The 17,766-nt window shown below is 55.2% G+C and overlaps 1 protein-coding gene across 6 annotated transcripts in view; it reads left to right on the forward strand.

Moving 5' to 3' along the window:
- The window catches only part of COL18A1 (collagen type XVIII alpha 1 chain), a 94,328-nt gene that overhangs the window by 41,114 nt on the left and 35,448 nt on the right, over nucleotides 1-17,766 (forward strand). For 3 of the 6 annotated variants that reach the window (XM_070796040.1, XM_070796045.1, XM_070796047.1), the window contains exons 1-2: nucleotides 976-2,404; nucleotides 14,419-14,966. In XM_070796040.1, the coding sequence (XP_070652141.1) occupies nucleotides 1,003-2,404; nucleotides 14,419-14,966 (1,950 nt within the window). In that variant the 5' untranslated portion in view covers nucleotides 976-1,002. Of the gene's footprint in view, nucleotides 1-975; nucleotides 2,405-14,418; nucleotides 14,967-17,766 lie in introns of those variants that run through there. The other 3 variants (XM_070796056.1, XM_070796060.1, XM_070796067.1) reach the window with 2 other exon arrangements.

The following is a 17,766-nucleotide window of genomic DNA, read 5'->3' on the forward strand; positions in this document are numbered from 1 at the left end:
CCGTGGTGTTCCTTTGGGGCAATTCTCAAGAGTTGATCAGAAACTCCCAGGTCTGAGGGAAATACTCATGAGAACTCAAACACCGGCAGGGTCCCCAGAGACCTTGGTTCCAGCCCATGGAGACACAGGGCTGGTGTGACTGAGCAGGTTTTAAGAGTGAAAGGGAAGAAGAGGCTGTGATCTCTGGCAGGATGGAGTGAGGGAAGCCAAGTGTCCATGGGGGGACAGAGCCAGATGGGTTAGGGAGCAGGTGACTCTGAGCAGGCCCCAGGGGCTGGATGCTGACCATTTCAGCAGCTGCAGCAGGAGGAAGGACTCAGAGCGAGCCCCGTGGTTTCCAAGCTCCAGCTTTGCTCCAGAGCTGTGGCCCAAGGCCAGGCTTCCAGGCTTTTCCCAGTCAAAGTGGCTCCAAGTGCAGAGGGTGGTGGGCACGGGGGACTGGGGGCTGCGCCCCTGCTTCCTGAGATTCCTAGCCCTACCTAGGGCAGATGCCCTTGAGGGCCTATGCCCTGTGCTTTCTCAGCTCTGGGCTCTGCAGGATGTAGGATGAGGAGGAGGGTCTTTCCTGAGCCTCAGAGCATGCAGGAGCCCCCTCTACCCTCAGGGGACTAAGGTGCTGGCCTGGAGCCCGCCCAGTTCCCACATACCCGAGCAGAGACTCGAATGGCAGTCTGGAAGGGCCCAGGGCTCCTCTGGGTTCCAGCGGAGGGAGCTGGGAACTCCTCTGGCCGCTCTGCCAGTGCCCTTTGGCCTCTGGCGGGGGAGGTCTTCCACTGCTTCTAGGAAGTGTGAGGCGTTCTTGGGGGGTGCCTGTTGCCTTGCGTGGAGATTTGCCTGTTTTCCCTCTTGAAGTAGAAAGGTGGAAGGAGGAGCCGCTCAGATGGATGAATGGGGAGCTGGCTGCTGGCCGGGGATGGAGGGCGGGGAGCGGGAGGCGGGAGCGGGCTGGCCCCACCTCCTGACAGCAGAGGCGGCCTGCTGCTCTGCGGAGCACACAGCCCCATGGCTCCCGACCCCAGCAGCGGCCGCGGCCACCACGGCCTCCTGCTGCTTGCCTGCTGCCTCTCGGCCGCCCAGGCTGACCTGTTCTCCTGGATATGGCCTGGGAACAGTGCCTGGCCCATAGCTGCGCCAGCCTCCAAGCCCCCGGACAGCTCACCTGTGTGGCCCACGGAGGATACCACCACGCACGTGGCCCCCCGGGATGCTCCCACCGACTGGTGGAAAGTCTCTGCCAGCCCCACAGCCCCTCTGGGGAGGCCGGAGGTGGGGCAGGGCCAGACCCCCACTGGCCCCACGGCCTCCACCGTGAGCCTGGACCCAAAGGAGGAAAACATCGCCGGCGTCGGAGCCAAGATCCTGAACGTGGCTCAGGGCATCCGGAGCTTTGTCCAGCTGTGGGACAACGCTAAGGACACCACCCCTGCCGAGAGCTCTGCCGGGGCAGGGACGCCGCCCCCCACGGACACCATGGACGCCCTCTCCACCCCTGGACCCTCCATCACCCCCCAGGACAGTGGGACCACCCTCCAGCTGAGCACCACGGCCCTGAGCTCTCCAGACACCCAGAGGACTGAGGCCGGCACCCTGCCAATGCCCACCCAGCCGCCACCCTCCCCCGGCAGACCCTGGTTCAGGGAGTCCTTGGTATCGCCGACCCCAGGTAGATCTTCTCTTTCCTCCGTGCCGGCCCGGGCGCCTCCCCGGGGAAGCCAGCTGCCTCTCGGGCGGCCCCTGCAGCTGGACGGTGAAGGACTCTTGCTTGCAGCAGCCCGTCCCGGCCAGCAGCATGCTGACGACCGCAGGCCCATGCCGCCTCTGCCTCCCCTGGTGACGGGTTCCCTGGGCAAGCACACTGCCCTCTGGGCTCTCTCCTCTGACCCCCCTGCCAAACTGTCTCATGTCGCAGTCTCAGCTCTAACTGTGGACAGTGGTGCTTGGGCTCCCCACGTGGCTAATTCTGCGGGGCCTGGTCTTGCTAACAAGTCCACACTGCTCGGGGCTGCTGAGCTGGCTGCCACCGAGCAGCCTGTCCCCACCACCGCTGGCCGCTGCCTGCCCCTGCTGCCCTCCCTGGCTCTCTGCGGCCACCTGGGCATCAGACGCTCCTGGTGGCCCAACCACCTCCACCACACAAGTCGGGAGGAGGTGCAGGCCGCGGTCCCAGCCTGGGGGGCGCTGCTCCGGACCCACTGCCACCGCTTCCTGGCCTGGTTCTTCTGCCTGCTGCTGGCACCCCCCTGCGGGCCCGGCCTGCCGCCCGGCCTGCCACCCTGTCGCCAGTTCTGCGAGGCCCTGGAGGACGCATGCTGGAGCCACCTGGACGGGCGCGGGCTGCCACTCCCCTGCGCCTCGCTCCCGGCCCGCGAGGACGGGCACTGCGTGTTCATAGGGCCACCGGCAGGTAACGGCTCGCCTGCCACCTGCTTTCCCATCGGTCCAGCCAGGAGAGCTCGGCCAGGGCTGCGTGAGCCTGGCTCGGGGGCCCCGCTGGCCCTGATGTCATGCCCTCGGGAGGCCAGACGGGGCCTCCTTTCCAGGAGGAGGCAGAGGTCTGGGGAGGCCTAGAGGCAGGCTGAGACCAGAGGTCTGTATGTGACAGCAGGTCTCCTCTGGCCCCAGGATCACATGTCATGTGCGTGTCAGAGGGGAAACGGAGGCATAGACAGAGATAGACCACTGAATTCTGCTCCCAGTCACTGGGCTGCAGCGTCTCAGGTCCTTTCTGTGTCCCAGCCTGCATGATCGAGGGGCCCGCAGGGGTGGGGGGCTTGCTGCTCTGAAAATCCGGAAGTCTTGACCACCCAGCGGTCAGTGAGTCTGAGGAGCTCACAGGGGCCCCGCCAGCCGGCCTGTGAGCTCCAGAGCCTCTCCATTCCTGGGCAGTGGGAGGGTCACTCCCTCCTGGGGGCCATGTCCCCCCCGGGACTGCACCCCCAGCACCATGTGGCCAGTATGGGGTGGACGGGCCACCACAGCTGCTAGGCCCCCCAGCTCCCTCTGCGTCCATGGTGGGGCTGGGCCCTCGAGCAGAGCCCACTGCCCATTTGCACTGCTGGCCTGACCTGTCCTTGACCTGCTGTGTGTGTCCTGCCCCCCCAACCCTGTGGTGTTGTGGGGAACAGCCTCGACCTGCTCACTGGTCTGCAGAGTCATTGGGCTTTGGAGCTGGCCCAGTGCGAGGAGGGATGGCTGCCCTGGACCCTGAGAGGGAGTGTCACCTGCTGGGCTCCTGGGGAATGTGTGTGGGTGATTCGCTGGCCAGCTCTGGGATGCAGCGAGGAGGAGCCCACGCCAGGGCAGGGCAGGAACAAGTGCCCACGACAGGCGGAGTCCACCCCAAGGAAGGAGAAAACCAAGGGAGAGGGAGAAGTGGCCGTGGCTTCTGTATACAGATGGATGGGACACTGGTCGAGGGGTGATGGTGGCTGAACCCTGGGTGTGAGCAGGGTGGCCAGAAGGGCATCCTAGGAGCAGCCTGGGCAGGCTCTGCTCCAGGAGGGCATCTGAGGTGTGTGCAGAGCCCAGGGCCTGCGGCGGCCCCTGTGAGCAGGGCCGAGGGCAGAGCAGGGCTGTGCCCAGGTATGTCAGCACAGAGGGCGTTGACCTCACCCTGCGGGGGTGTCGTCCACAGTGAGCCACATGTCCCCCTCCCCCACAGTCATCATCCTCATGCTGGGCTGGCCTGGGCCCTCTCTGCCCTGTCCCTGCCAAGCCCAGGGGGCTGGGGCAGCCCTGCAGGGAGCTGTCCTTCCAGGAGGACCCCAGTCCCACCCAAAAGCCCACCTCCTCTTCCTGTCCCATAGTATGGGGGGTGAGGGTGGGGCCCGGCGTGCTCTCCAGGGCCCTGAACACACACACATCCTTCTTCTGGGCCTTGGGCAGGACCCAGGTCCCCTTTGGGTCAGGGATCAGCTGTAGCGGGCCTAGGACTGGGGGTGGGTTGGGGGTGGGCCTCATGTGGGCAAGGCCCTGGCCAGGCTGCGTGGGGTGTGGAATTTCCTTGACCGTAGCTTGCCTGAGGAGTGGCCTGAAGGGACTTCCCACTGGACATGTGCTTACATTGGCAGGGCCCCTGCCTGTGAGGGAGGCTGTGTTCTGAGCGGAAGCCTGGGAGATGCTCTGTTGCACTCGGATGTCCGTCACCCCAGGGACCCACGGGCCCAGAGCTGGAGCATTCTCCCCTCCTCTGGCCTCTCGGTGGCAACCACCCACCCACTCCAGTCCCCTGCACTGGGCTGGACGGTCCCTCTGCCCCTGTGCGCTGGGGAAGGGGCCCTGGGATGAGACTGTCTCTGACTGAGTCCCTCAGGCTGCTGGCATGTTGGGGCCGCAGGGTGGGCTGGGGTGTGCGCAGGGTATCTCTGGGGGGTGGCCAAGCCAAGGTGCTAGGTGCTGCCTGCCCAGGCCCCGACAGACTCCCTGCAGGGCTCCAGCCCTGCCTCCATGGCACCAGCACCCCTGTCTGTCCTTCCCCCACCTCCCAGCAGAGATGGGCCCCCTGTGCCGGGCCCCTGGGCCATATGGCCGGTAGGGGAGGGGAGTGGCTGCTGCCGTCAAGGCCCCATCAGCTCCGTCTGTGTCCACGGTCAGGCTGGGCCCTGAGTTGTGCCCTCTCCCCTCCGAGTAGCCTGGCCCATCGGAGTCAGGCTGGGAGTGTCCCGGTCCCCTCCCCTCTCTGTGAAGGCAGCACACCATTATTATTTATTATAATACTAATATTACTATTTATTCTGAGGAGACCCTCACAATAAGGTGAGTGAGGCCCCACATAGGGAGAGCGGGATACGTCCATCTCAGCTCCTTCTGGGTCCCTGCCAGGTGGGCCAGCGAGGGGGCTGTCCCCCTCTGAGTGAGTGAGGACCAAGCTGGGGTCAGAGGGATGGGGCGGGGGCCCCGCCTGGAAGAGGCAGGTTTTGCAGATGAGCGGGCTCAGCCTGAAGGAAGGAGCGTGCAGAGTGGCCAGAGTTCAGAGCGGCTTTTTCTCCTGCAAACCACACACGCTGGCCCCAGGCCGCCCACACCTGCCTCTCAGCCTCTGGGGCCACCGTGCTTGTCTCATCCTGGGCTGCTTCTCCTCTGCGTTAGATTTTCATCTCAGGCTGGTCGTGAGCACACTCATCAAGGTCCAGGCCTCACAGGAGAGGGCTGGACTCAGCGCCCTGCGGATGGAATGTCTGTGGATTTGCACAGATATGGTGTGTGTGTCCTAGGCCCGCGGGGACAGATGACCACAGACTCGGGGGCTCCAGTGAACATAGATTGTAACCTTTGGAGTCAGGAATCTGAAATCAATCTCTTGGGGCCAAAAACAAGGTGTGGGGGCTGCGTTCCTCCTGGGGCTCAGGGAAGGCTCGGTCTCTGCCTCTTCAGCTTCTGGAGGCGCCTGCATTCCTTGGCTCACCGCCCTCCCTCCATCGTCAAGCCTGTGGAGTCGGCCAGCCCTTCTCAGGCTGCTCTGGCTCCCTCCTGGCTGGGAGAGCTTTCTGCTCAGGGCGTAGTGGGGTTGGGTGGGGCCCTCATCCTGAGGGCTGGAACAGCTGTCACACCTGCAGAGCCTCGGGCTCCAGATGCTGCAGGACCGACATCCTGGAGCCGGTTACTTGGCTCCATTAGTGCGTTTGTGCACGTGTGTGTGTGCCCACGCGTACATGAGACTCTTACTTTGTGGACGTGGGACCGCGTTCTGTGTCTGAAATTCCCTCTTCCTGCACAGTCTGGGACGTCCTCCCCGTGTCACTGGAGGGCAGGATGGAGAGCCCCTCATCCTCCCCATTTCTTCGTTTCTCACATGTTCACGTCTGTGTTAATGACTCGCATGCGGCATGAGAGCCCCCGTATGGCCTGGCTTTGGGTGCTGGGTGACACCCCATGTGGAATGCAGAGCCTTCTTCAAGGGCTGCTTGGATGCCGTTGGCATTTTCTCTGCCAGATCACTAGAAATGTTCCCCAAGGCCAGTAGGCTCCCCTATGGCACGGGGACCCGGCACAGGGCTCCCTCCTGACCACCTCCCTGAGCCCCAGGGCCACGGGCTGCATGTCACCACAGCCACGGAATGTGCACCACCAAGGCCGTGGCGCAGGTGCAGATTCGAGTATGATGAACGTGTCGGCGGGGATGCGGGTCTCCATTCTCTCAGGAGGATTCCCAGCCCGGTGTGTCCCTGAGACGTTCGTCCTCCATGTGTTTTCTCTGTGCTGCTGGGTGAGGACCCCTACCCCCACAGCCTTCTTGACTCGGTGATCACTGCCGTGTGTGGGGAAGGGACAGGATGGCCTTTCTTTAGACACGTGATCAGGTTGTCTTACCTCGGTGGTCGCGTCCCATCTCATGGGGCAGTGGGCGGGGAGAGAGCCCCCAGGAGCTGCACTGTGAATGAGGACTCTCTCCCCTTTCTGCTGTGTGCGCAGGTCGGGATGGGGCTTATCACATCTCGGTGGGCTGTCAAAATAACCGTCCCCTTTGTCCCACTTAGTGGCTTTCATCTAGAATTCTGTTTTATCTGATGTGGTGTTGCAATATTTGCTTACTTTTCTTGTTATCCTCTGCCTGATGTTTTGACCATGTTTTTCAGAGCAGCTTTAGATTCACAGCAAACTTGAGAGGGGGGCACCCAGAGTTCCCGTGCACCGTCTGCCGCCCCCGCTGTCAGCACCCTCATTTGAGCCTGCATTGAGCTGTCATAATCACTAGAGTCCAAACGCTGCGTGCTGGACAACATCTTCATCGCCCTACAAATCCTCTCTGCTCCACCCGTTCACCCCCAGCCCCACCAGTTCCTGGAAACCATCCGTCTTTTCACTGTCTTCATAGTTGTGCCTTTTCCAGAGAGTCATATAGTCGGAATCATACAGTCTGCAGCCTTTTCAGATTGGCTTCTTAGTCATTATGCATTCAAGATTCCTCCGTGTCTTTCTTGACTTAATAGCTTGTTTTTAGCTGAATGATGTTCCACTGTAGGATGGACTGCAGTTTATTTATTCATTCATCCACTGAAGGGCTTCTTGGTTCCTTCCAGGTTTTGTCAGTTATGAGTTGTTCTTGTTGTTTAGTCACTAAGTCGTGTCCGACTCCTTGTGACCCCATGGACTGTAGCCCGCCAGGCTCCTCTGTTCATGGGATTCTCCAGGCAAGAATACTGGAGTGGGTTGCCATTTCCTCCTCCAGGGGATCTTCCCCACTCAGGGATAGAACCCGCCTCTCTTGTGTCTCCTGCATGGCAGGTGGGTTCTTTACCCGATGAGCCATCCAGGAAGCCCCCAGTTATCAGTAAAGTTTCTAGAAACATCCATGTGCTGGTTTTAGTGTAGATACAGGTTTCAGCTCCTTTGGGTAAATACCCAGAAGCATAATTGCTGTTTCCTGTATGTTTAGTTTCTTAAGAAACTACCAAACTGTCTTCCCAAGTGGCTGCACCATTCTGCACGCACCCCACCTCCCCCAGCAGTAATGAGAATTTCTTTCGCTCCACATCCTCGCCAGCGCTTGGTGGTGTCGCTATTCCAGATGTTGGCCATTCTGGCAGGTGTGTAGTGAGAGCTCATTGTTGTTTTATTTTGTTTTTATTTTACTTTTTGGCTGTGCCATGTGACCTGTGGGATATTACTTCCCTGACCAGGGACTGAACCCGTATACCCAGCAGTGAAAGTGAGGATTCCCAACCCCGGACCTACCAGGGAATCCCCTTGTTTCAGTTTGCATTTTCCTGATGACAGCTGATGGGGAGCATCTGTTCAATCTGCCATCCCTGCCTCTTCTTTGGTGAGGTGTCTGTTTCGATCTTTTGTGCATTTTTCAGTCAAGCTGTTCATGTTCTCGTTGTTGAGATTTAAGTGTTCTTTGCATATTTTGGATAAGAGTCCTTCGTGTGATGCCTGTTTTGCAGTTTTTTTTCCTCCCAGTCTGGCTTGTCTGCTCATTCTCCTAACGGTGTCTTTTGGAGAACAGATGTTTTTCATTTTAAGCAAGTCCAGCTTGTCAGTTCTTTCATGAATTGTGTTTGTGTTGTATCTAAAAAGTCATTGCCAAAAGCACGATCGTTAAGCATTTCTCTCCTATTATCTTCTGGGAGTTTTATAGTTTTGCACTTTACATTTAGATCTGTGATCCATTGTGAATTAATTTTTGTGAAGCGTGTAAGGTCTGTGTCTAGATTCTTTTTTTTTCTTCATGTGATATCCAGATGTTACAGCACCATTTGTTAAAAAGACTATCTTTTCCCCATTATACTATGTTTGATTTTTTAATTCAAGCTTGGCTATATTTATATGCATCTCTTTCTGGGCTCTCTATTCTGTTCCATTGATCTACTTGTCTCTTCTTTTGTCAAGACCACACTGTCTTGATTCCCATAGCTGTATCAGTTCAGTTCAGTTGCTCAGTCGTGTCCGACTCTTTGCGACCCCATGAACCACAGCACGCCAGGCCTCCCTGTCCATCACCAACCCCTGGAGTCTACTCAAACCCATGTCCACTGAGCCGGTGATGCCATCCAACCATCTCATCCTCTGTTGTCCCCTTCTCCTCCTGCCCCTAATCCCTCCCAGCATCAGGGTCTTTTCCAATGAGTCAACTCTTCACATGAGGTGGCCAAAGTATTGGAGTTTCAGCTTCAGCATCAGTCCTTCCAATGAACACCCAGGACTGATCTCCTTTAGGATGGACTGGTTGGATCTCCTTGCAGTCCAAGGGACTCTCAAGAGTCTTTTCCAACCCCACAGTTCAAAAGCATCAGTTCTTTGGTGCTTAGCTTTCTTCACAGTCCCAACTCTCACATCCATACATGACCACTGGAAAAACCATAGCCTTGACTAGACAGACCTTTGTTGGCAAAGTAATGTCTCTGCTTTTTATTATGCTGTCTAGGTTGGTCATAACTTTCCTTCCAAGGAGTCAGTGTCTTTTAATTTCATGGCTGCAGTCACCATCTGCAGGGATTTTGGAACCCCACAAAATAAAGTCAGCCACTGTTTCCACTGTTTCCCCATCTATTTGCCATGAAGTGATGGGACCGGATGCCATGATCTTCGTTTTCTGAATGTTGAGCTTTAAGCCAACTTTTTCACTCTCCTCTTTCACTTTCATCAAGAGGCTCTTTAGTTCTTCTTCACTTTCTGCCATAAGGGTGGCGTCATCTGCATATCTGAGGTTATTGATATTTCTCCCGGCAATCTTGATTCCTGCTTGTGCTCCTTCCAGCCCAGCGTTTCTCATGATGTACTCTGCACAGAAGTTAAATAAGCAGGGTGACAATATACAGCCTTGACGTACTCCTTTTCCTATTTGGAACCAGTCTGTTGTTCCATGTCCAGTTCTAACTGTTGCTTCCTGGCCTGCATACAGGTTTCTCAAGAGGCAGGTCAGGTGGTCTGGTATTCCCATCTCTTTCAAAATTGTCCACAGTTTATTGTGATCCACACAGCCTAAGGCTTTGGCATACTCAGTAAAGCAGAAATAGATGTTTTCTGGAATTCTCTTGCTTTTTCCATGATCCAGCGGATGTTGGCAATTTGATCTCTGGTTCTTCTGCCTTTTCTGAAACCAGCTTGAACATCTGGAAGTTTACGGGTCACATATTACTGAAGCCTGGCTTGGAGAATTTTGAGCATTACTTTACTAGGGTGTGAGATGAGTGCAATTGTGCAGTAGTTTGAGCATTCTTTGGCATTGCCTTTCTTTGGGATCGGGATGAAAACTGACCATTTCCAGTTCTGTGGCTACTGTTGAGTTTTCCAAATTTGCTGACATAGTGAGTGCAGCACTTTCACAACATCATCTTTTAGGATTTGAAATAGCTCAACTGGAATTCTATCACCTCCACTAGCTTCGTTCATAGTGATGCTTCCTAAGGCCACTTGACTTCACATTCCAGGATGTCTGGCTCTAGGTGAGTGTGAGTGATCACACCATCGTGATTATCTGGGTTGTGAAGATCATTTTTGTACAGTTCTGTGTCCTCTTGCCACCTCTTCTTAATATCTTCTTCTGCTGTTAGGTCCATACCATTTCTGTCCTTTATTGAGCCCATCTTTGTATGAAATGTTCCCTTGATATCTCTGATTTTCTTGAAGAGATCTCTAGTCTTTCCCATTCTATTTTTTCCCTCTATTTCTTTGCACTGATCGCTGAGGAAAGCTTTCTTATCTCTCCTTGCTATTTTTCGGAACTCTGCATTCAAATGGGTATATCTTTCCTTTTCTCCTTTGCTTTTTACTTCTCTTCTTTTCACAGCTATTTGTAAGGCCTCCTCAGACAGCCATTTTGCTTTTTTGCATTTCTTTTTCTTGGGGATGGTCTTGATCCCTGTCTCCTGTACAATGTCACGAACGTCCATCCATAGTTCATAAGGCAGTCTGTCTATGAGATCTAGAGTCCCTTAAATCTATTTCTCACTTCCACTGTACAGTCATAAGGGATTTGATTTAGGCCATACCTGAATGGTCTAGTGGTTTTCCCCACTTTCTTCAATTTCAGTCTGAATTTGGCAATAAGGAGTTCATGATTTGAGCCACAGTCAGCTCCCAGTCTTGTTTTTGCTATAGCTGTGTAGTAAGTCTCAAATCAGATACTGTCACTTCTCCAACTTTGTTCTCCTGCAAGTATTGAGTTGGTCTTTTCCTCTCTGTATAAACTCAAAGTTGATTTGTTGAAAGCCCCAAAATAACTTGCTCTGATTTTTATTGGGATTGTATTGAATCTATAGGTCAAGTTGGGAAGAACTGATATCTTGACAGTATTGAATCTTCCTATCCATGAACATGGAATATTCTGCATTTATTTACTTCTTCTCTGATTTCTTTTGTCAGAGTTTGTAGTTTTCCTCATGTAGATCTTGTACATATATTTGTCATACTTATGTGTAGTATAAATATAAATATTTCATCTTGGAGATGCTAATGTAAATGGTATCATGTCTTAATATCAAATTCTACTTGTTCATTGACAGTATATGGAAAATGATTGACTTTTGTACGTTAATCTTATATCATACAAACTTGCTATAATCAGTAGCTCCAGGAGTATTTTTTGAATAATTATTTTGGATTTTCTACAGTTTGGTTTTCATGTCATCTGCAGATTGACAGCTTTATTTCTTCCTCCCCAACCTATGTGCTTTTATTGCCTTTTCTTGTCTTATGGCATTATCTGTGATGTTGAAAAAGAGTGGTGAGGGGGCATCCTTACCTTGTACCTGATTTTAGTGAAAAAGCTTAAAATTTCTCACCAGTAAGTATGATGTTAGCTGTAGCTTTTTAAAAAATGTTTATCAAGTTGAGGAAGTTCACCTTTATTCCTAGTCTACTGAAGGTTTTTATCATAATAGGTGTAGGATTTTATGAAATACTTTTTCTGCATCTATGATACGACCATGTGATATCCTCTTCTTTAGCTTACTGATGTGATGGTTTCCATTAATTGATTTCAAATGTTGTTCAGTCACCAAATCGTGTCTGACTCTTTGGGATCCCATGGACTGCAGGCTTCCCTGTCTTTTATCATCTCCTGGAGCTTGCTCAAACTCATGTCCATTGAGTCGGTGATGCCATCCAACCACCTCATCCTCTGTCACCCCTTCTCCTTTTGCCCTCAATCTTTCCCAGCATCAGGGTCTTCTCCAATGGGTCAGCTCTTCACATCAGGTAGCCAATGTATCAGAGCTTCAGCTTCAGCACCAGTCCTTCCAATGAATATTCAGCGTTGATTTCCTTTAGGATTGACTGGTTTGATCTCCTTGCTGTCCAAGGGACTCTCAGGAGTGTTCTCCAGCACAATTTGAAAGCATTGTTTATTTGCTGCTCAGTCTTCTTTATGATCCAGCTCTCACATCCAAACATGAATACTGGAAAAACCATAGCTTTGACTAACCAGACCTTTGTTGGCAAAGTGATATCTCTGCTTTTTAGTATGCTGTCTAGGTTTGTCATAGCTATGTTGAGCCAACCTTATGTACCTGGGCTAAACCCCACTGGGCCTTGGCTGGTCTGTTTGCTGGAAGGGAAACTGTCTTCAACTAGGCAAGTCCCCTGATTCCTTGATCTGAGGTGGGTGTGGCTGTCCAGAGGGCCTCAGCTTGCCTAGGTGCCACCCACTGTGTTCCCAGGAGGGTGCTACTTGGAACTCCCAGTGCCCAGCTCAGGCGCTCGCTAGCTGAAGAGATGCTGGTTTCCACCCCGAGACAGCTGGGCCAGTGTCTCGGGCCAGCGCCTCGGGCCAGCGCCTCCAGCCCAGCAGCTGCCAGATCTGCATGGAGGTGTGGCTACAACCACCCCCCCACCCCCACCCCTGCTTAAGATGCCTGTAACTGGAGACTGAAGCAGTGATCTCAGGGCCGTGGCATTCTGAAGATTACTCCCAATGGGAACCATGGAGAATTGCAGAGAGAGGAAATGGGAGAACTTTGGGAAGGAGCTGCTCATGCATCTCTGGAGTCACTGGGGCTGTCTTCCAGCCAGGGGCCCAGGGCTGCTGTGTCTCAGCATCCTTAATCTGGAAAAGTTCTAGCTGCCCAGGAGGAAGTGTACGGCTGGGGTACATCCACGCTTAACTTCCGGGACGGCTGAGATGGGGCACCAGGGCTACTGGAACTCAGGCTGCTGAAGGCCCTTGTTCCTTAATCTTAGGGCATCTCCCTGAGTGGACACTGGGGTCCTGGGCACGTCTGATGCAAAGGGACCGTACAGCCACACCATCTGGGTGGACAGTGGTGTCCGTCTGTGAGCAGAAAGTGACAGCTGGCCTCCGAGAGCCCAGGGTCTTTGTGAAGGCCCCCTGCCCTGGTGAGGGTCCATCCGCTGCGGGCAGGTGCTGAGGCAGGCCATTGTTCCGCGGGGCTGCTGTCTGCTCTGGTGGTTGCCGCTTTTCATCTGCATAATGATCTCACCTGCAAAGGGTAGAGTGAGGCTGAAGGGGAGCCCACAATGCGGGAAGTCAGGGCTGCTCAGAGGCAAGATGCCACTGTCCTGGTGGGGCTAGTCTGGCAGCTACCCCAAACCCTCATCCTCGTGTGGGCTCTGCTGGTCTCTTCTCTTCTCATAGTTTGTCCTCTGGGGACTCTTTGAGAGACCCGGCTTGTCTTCGGAAGTTGGGGTCCAGCGTTTGTTCCCTCTGCTCCAGGGAGTCCGGGTCAGCGTGACCCTGCACTCTGGGGCCGGACTACAGGCCCTACCACTCACGGACACACTGACAGGGCCACAGTGTCACCTGCACACACAGCCGTGTACATACTCGGCTTAGTTAGGACACCCACACGCCAGCAGCTGCCTCCCAGAAGAGCTTCTCTGTGTACCGCATTTGGGGGGCAGAGCCCACCCAGGTTGTGGGGCGAGGGCCTTGAGAGGAAAGGCCTGGAGGCTCCTTGCCCCTCTGCCTGGAAATGTCCAGGGAAGTCCCTGGTGAGCGGGCCTTTCCCAGAGCTGGTGTTTACCTTCCTGTGTTGGGCAGCAGCCACAGCCCCTGGACAGAGAGGGAGGCCCTGCTTCCCCCCAGCCTTGGTGCCCCTGGTCCCAGAGGTCGCCAGTCCAGGCTGTGGATGGCACCTGCCCACCTGGGAAGCAGCCCCGTTCAGGCAGGTCCAGGCACCAGGGCTGTGTCCCAGCCTGGGCCCATGCCACCGAGGGGGCTCCGTACAGTCGAGTATCTCTGGAGAACGTGTGCCCGTGACGCTGACCCCCCGAGGACGGGGAGGGATGTGAGCGCATGGAGAGTCTGAGAGGAAGGATGAGACTGTGTGGGGCAGGGAGCCTGGGCAGTGCGGGAGGGAGAAAGCTGCCCTCCCTTCCCCCATCACACAGCCCTGTCCAGGCCGGGTGGTGGTCGTGGTGCCCAGCAGGAACACAGGGCAGTGAGCACCAGCCCTGCGAACAGCCACCACCGGGTAAAACCCACAGGGCTGGGAGGCTTGGGTGGGGTTTGCTGCACCACGTGTGGGCAAACAGGGGGACCACAAGCCTCAAAGGGGCCCCCAGGAAATGCAGCCCTCTTATCCTGTCCCTTCCTGAGAGTGTAACTGTTTCCGGACTGTTCCTAGTGTGCATTCAGCTCGGGGCAGCCCTGTGCGAATCTCTGTCTTTTGTATGTCAGGTATGCCACGTGACTCCAGTGTGGGAGCGGGGGCGGGGACCAAGTCCCAGTGTGGAGTCTGAGCAGGGGGTTGGGAGTGGAGGAGGGATCGAGCTCCTTGTGCTAACTTTAGGGAGGTGGGGTCTACAGCAGGCCACGCCCCTGCCTCTCGCGCCAGGCTGGTTTTGGAGGGTCTCTGCGCCCCACTTGGAGGAGCGAGCCCGTGGGGGTGGGCGTGGTGCCTGAAGGAACAAGTGGCTGTCTGTCCCTGCTGGGGCGGTGGTGGGGGCAGGTGCGAGATGGCCCGGGCCTTGGTTTCCCCAGTGGGCGCGGCCTCACTGCTGTCTTTCTCTCCGCAGACGAAGAGGTCGTGGAGGTAGGGCTCCAGCAGCTGCTCGGGGAGCCCCCACCCTGGCAGGTGGCCATGGTGCACGACCCCGACGTGGGGTCCGCCTATGAGTTCGGCGAGGACGGCAGCGGTGGAGGCCAGGCGGCCCGGAGACTCCTGCCTGGCGCGTTCTTCCAGGACTTCTCGCTGCTTGTGCGTGTGCGGCCGGCCTCGGCGCGCGCGGGCGTGCTCTTTGCGGTCACAGACCCGGCGCAGGCAGTGGTCTCGGTGGGCGTGAAGTTGACGGCGGCACGTGGGGGGCGGCAGCACGTGCAGCTGCTGTACACGGAGCCGGGAGCCACCCACACACGCACAGCCGCCAGCTTCGAGCTGCCCGCGCTGGATGGTCGCTGGACGCGCCTGGCACTCAGCGTGGATGGCGCCTATGCCAGGCTCTTCGTGGACTGTAAGGAGGTCCAGGGCCAGCCCCTGGCGCACTCACTGCACGACCTGCAGCTGGAGCCGGACGCCCGCCTCTTCGTGGCCCAGGCCGGTGGAGCAGACCCTGAAAAGTTCCAGGTAACTGTGATGGCCTCCACGCTCAGGGGCAGGAGGCAGGGAGCTGGGGATGGATGATGGCCAGGGCTGCCTGCTGCTGCAGCAGCTCCAGGGACAGGCAAAGCCCGGGTTACACAGCCATCAGGACCCTCTGCCCACCCTGCTCCCTCTGGGCGTTCACTCCCTGCTGTTCTTAGACCACTGCCTTCATGGGATGCCCACGTCTGCCACGTCCAGGCCCCCACCCTGTGTGTGCATATGCCTATCCACATGGGTGCGTGGTGCCCCATGGTGACCCTGGGCTCCGGGCCCCACCCCACCCCATCAGTGAGCAGGGGCTTTATTCTCCTGTCAACCGACCACGCACAGTGAAAGAATTTCAGAACAGCAGTGGAGCGCTGAGTGTGTGCCTGTCTGGGGGCCGTCTGCACACACCCCGGCTGGACCAGAGGCTTCAGGCCACGCACCAGCATTCATCGTGCTGGTTGTTTTTGCCAAACTGTGCAGTGGCCTCATGGCTGGTGAGCCCCAGGGCAGGCCTTCTCCTCAGAGCAGCAGGGGCAGAATTTCCCCGGTCGCGACCGGGGAGCAATGGTCCCCGTCGTGTGCCCAGGGAAGCCCCTCCCCCAGACCCAGACCCAACCTTCATTTCTGGGGAAGGCAGGTCCCAGATGCTAGTGGAATCCTTCTTCTGGGTCCCCGGTGACCACACTTCTCAGAACCTTTGGCCGAATCCTGCCTCCTGGAAACAGTGATGGCCACCCTCAGACCTTAGCAGGTCCCTGAATTTGAACACTGCAACTGGCACGCCCACCCAGCAGTTCAGACAGGGTTCCCTGTGTGTGCAGTGGGGGATGTGTCCACGGGGGACAGAAAGTTAATTATTGCCCAGACAAAGGCTGTTTGATTAACGTTGTTCTAAGTCCTGGTGACTCGCTTCTGAAAGCTGACCTTTCACCTTTGGCAGGGACTTTCACCCAAGGGGTCTGGGAGCCAGTAAGACTTTGATACCAAACTGAGCCTCTTTGTGTTTTCATTTTGATCCTCGAACTTGATGAAGTGGAGATAAGTCAGAGGGAGCCGTGCCATGGGAGAGGGGCTGTGTTTACTGGTGATTCGTTGTGAGAATTCCCGGGCTTCTCTAGATTGGAACTCCCTGCCGCACCCCGCCTCCCCCACCCCTGCCATGAGTTCTATATTTCTCAACAATTGAAAAGTTGCTCGTGGGCAGGTGGGGACAGGGGCTGCCTGTCTCACGGTGCTAACGGAGGTCACCACCTTTCTGCAGCAAGGACACCCAGATGCCTCTTCCCTCAGCCCTGCCAGGCTGCGGTCATCTCTGCAAAATACACTTGCTAGTCGTATATGTAGACTAACAGTGTCTGGGTGTTTTAATTTGCATTTCTTGGTTGTTAGTGAAAACAAACTATACTATTTCACATGTTTACTGGTTCTCTGTATTTCTTCTTGTGTGTCTGTTCATGTCCTTTGCATTTTTTGTTTTAATGGTTTCAATTGTTTCTTATTAGTTTGTGTGAACTCTTTATATATAAAAGATACTGATCATTTGTTCTATACACTGTAAATTTTATTCCCCAGTTTTTCTCTTGCCTTTTCACCTAGTCTTTTTTTCCCCCACCATTGGGATATTTAAAATGTTTATGTGGTTAAATCTAGCCTGTAGAAGACACCCAGAAAAATCTTTAAAGGTTAGAGAGACAGAGCAGAGGGGACTGTAAGGTCGTTCCATCTGGCTCTGGCTGGAGCCCTGCTTGCCGTGAAGTTGCTGTCCCCCCTGATGTTGCCTGGGCACTTCCAGCGAAGTCCAGTGCAGTGTGGCCCCTTTATTCCTCAGACTCCAGTTCCAGGAATCTCTCTGTGGGTGTTTGATCAGCCTCCAGCCGGGTGAGAGGTGAAGCGTGCTATCTGAGGAGGAGTAGATAGGTCGGCTTAGGATAGCGTTTGTCAATTCTTCTGAACTGAGACTCTTGGGAAAGAACCACTCACGTGTGTGACAGGCAGGACTTGGCAGAGGTGCGCACAGAGCTCAGAGTGTGCGATGAGCCAGAGTGTCACGGCTAGTGGTCTCGAGCAGGTGCTCAGCCCCTTGCTGACCCCCACGCTCAGCCCGGCACCTATTCTGAAGATGCTTGCAAAGCCTTTGTTGTTTTCTCCCCAAAATTATGAGCGTCCTTGGTGTTTTCAGGTTCATTCTTCTCCTTGAGCTTAAATGGTAATAAATATCTCTTAGGAAATTCCTAATTCCACCCAGCACAGGACAGGGAGGCCTGGCGTGCTGCAATTCATGGGGTCGAAAAGAGTCGGACACGACTGAGCGACTGATCTGATCTGATCCGTTATAGTGTTTGGCTTAAAACATTAATTCAGCGCTTTTTCAGTGTTTATTGACCTCATCCTTTCTTTTTCTTAACTATTTCAGATACCCTGTGGTCAAGTTTTCTTGACTTAGTTTCTCTTTGTTGGAAATGTCCCTGTTTTCTCATTCCTGTCTGCTTTTCTCTGTGTGAAACCACCTTTCTCTTTACCCAGGTTTCCGTGGAGGTTTAGTCACGTGTTCAGACCCCGGGGCCCTCATCTGAAACTGACACTGGGCCAGGACAGGACTGGCTTGGGCTTCCCAGGCCGCGCTCCAGCTGTGCTCCTCATGTTGAACGTTCACTGCTTCTGTTCTGTGATGATGGTGCTAGAGGCTGTGAATTTGCCTCAGCAGGTGGCTTTGCTGGCCACATTATATAAAAAGTGTTGTTCAGTCGCTAAGTCATGTCTGACTCTTTGTGACCACATGGACTGCAGCATGCCA

Source organism: Bos indicus, chromosome 1 (assembly GCF_029378745.1).
Source record: "Bos indicus isolate NIAB-ARS_2022 breed Sahiwal x Tharparkar chromosome 1, NIAB-ARS_B.indTharparkar_mat_pri_1.0, whole genome shotgun sequence".
NCBI lineage: Eukaryota > Metazoa > Chordata > Mammalia > Artiodactyla > Bovidae > Bos > Bos indicus.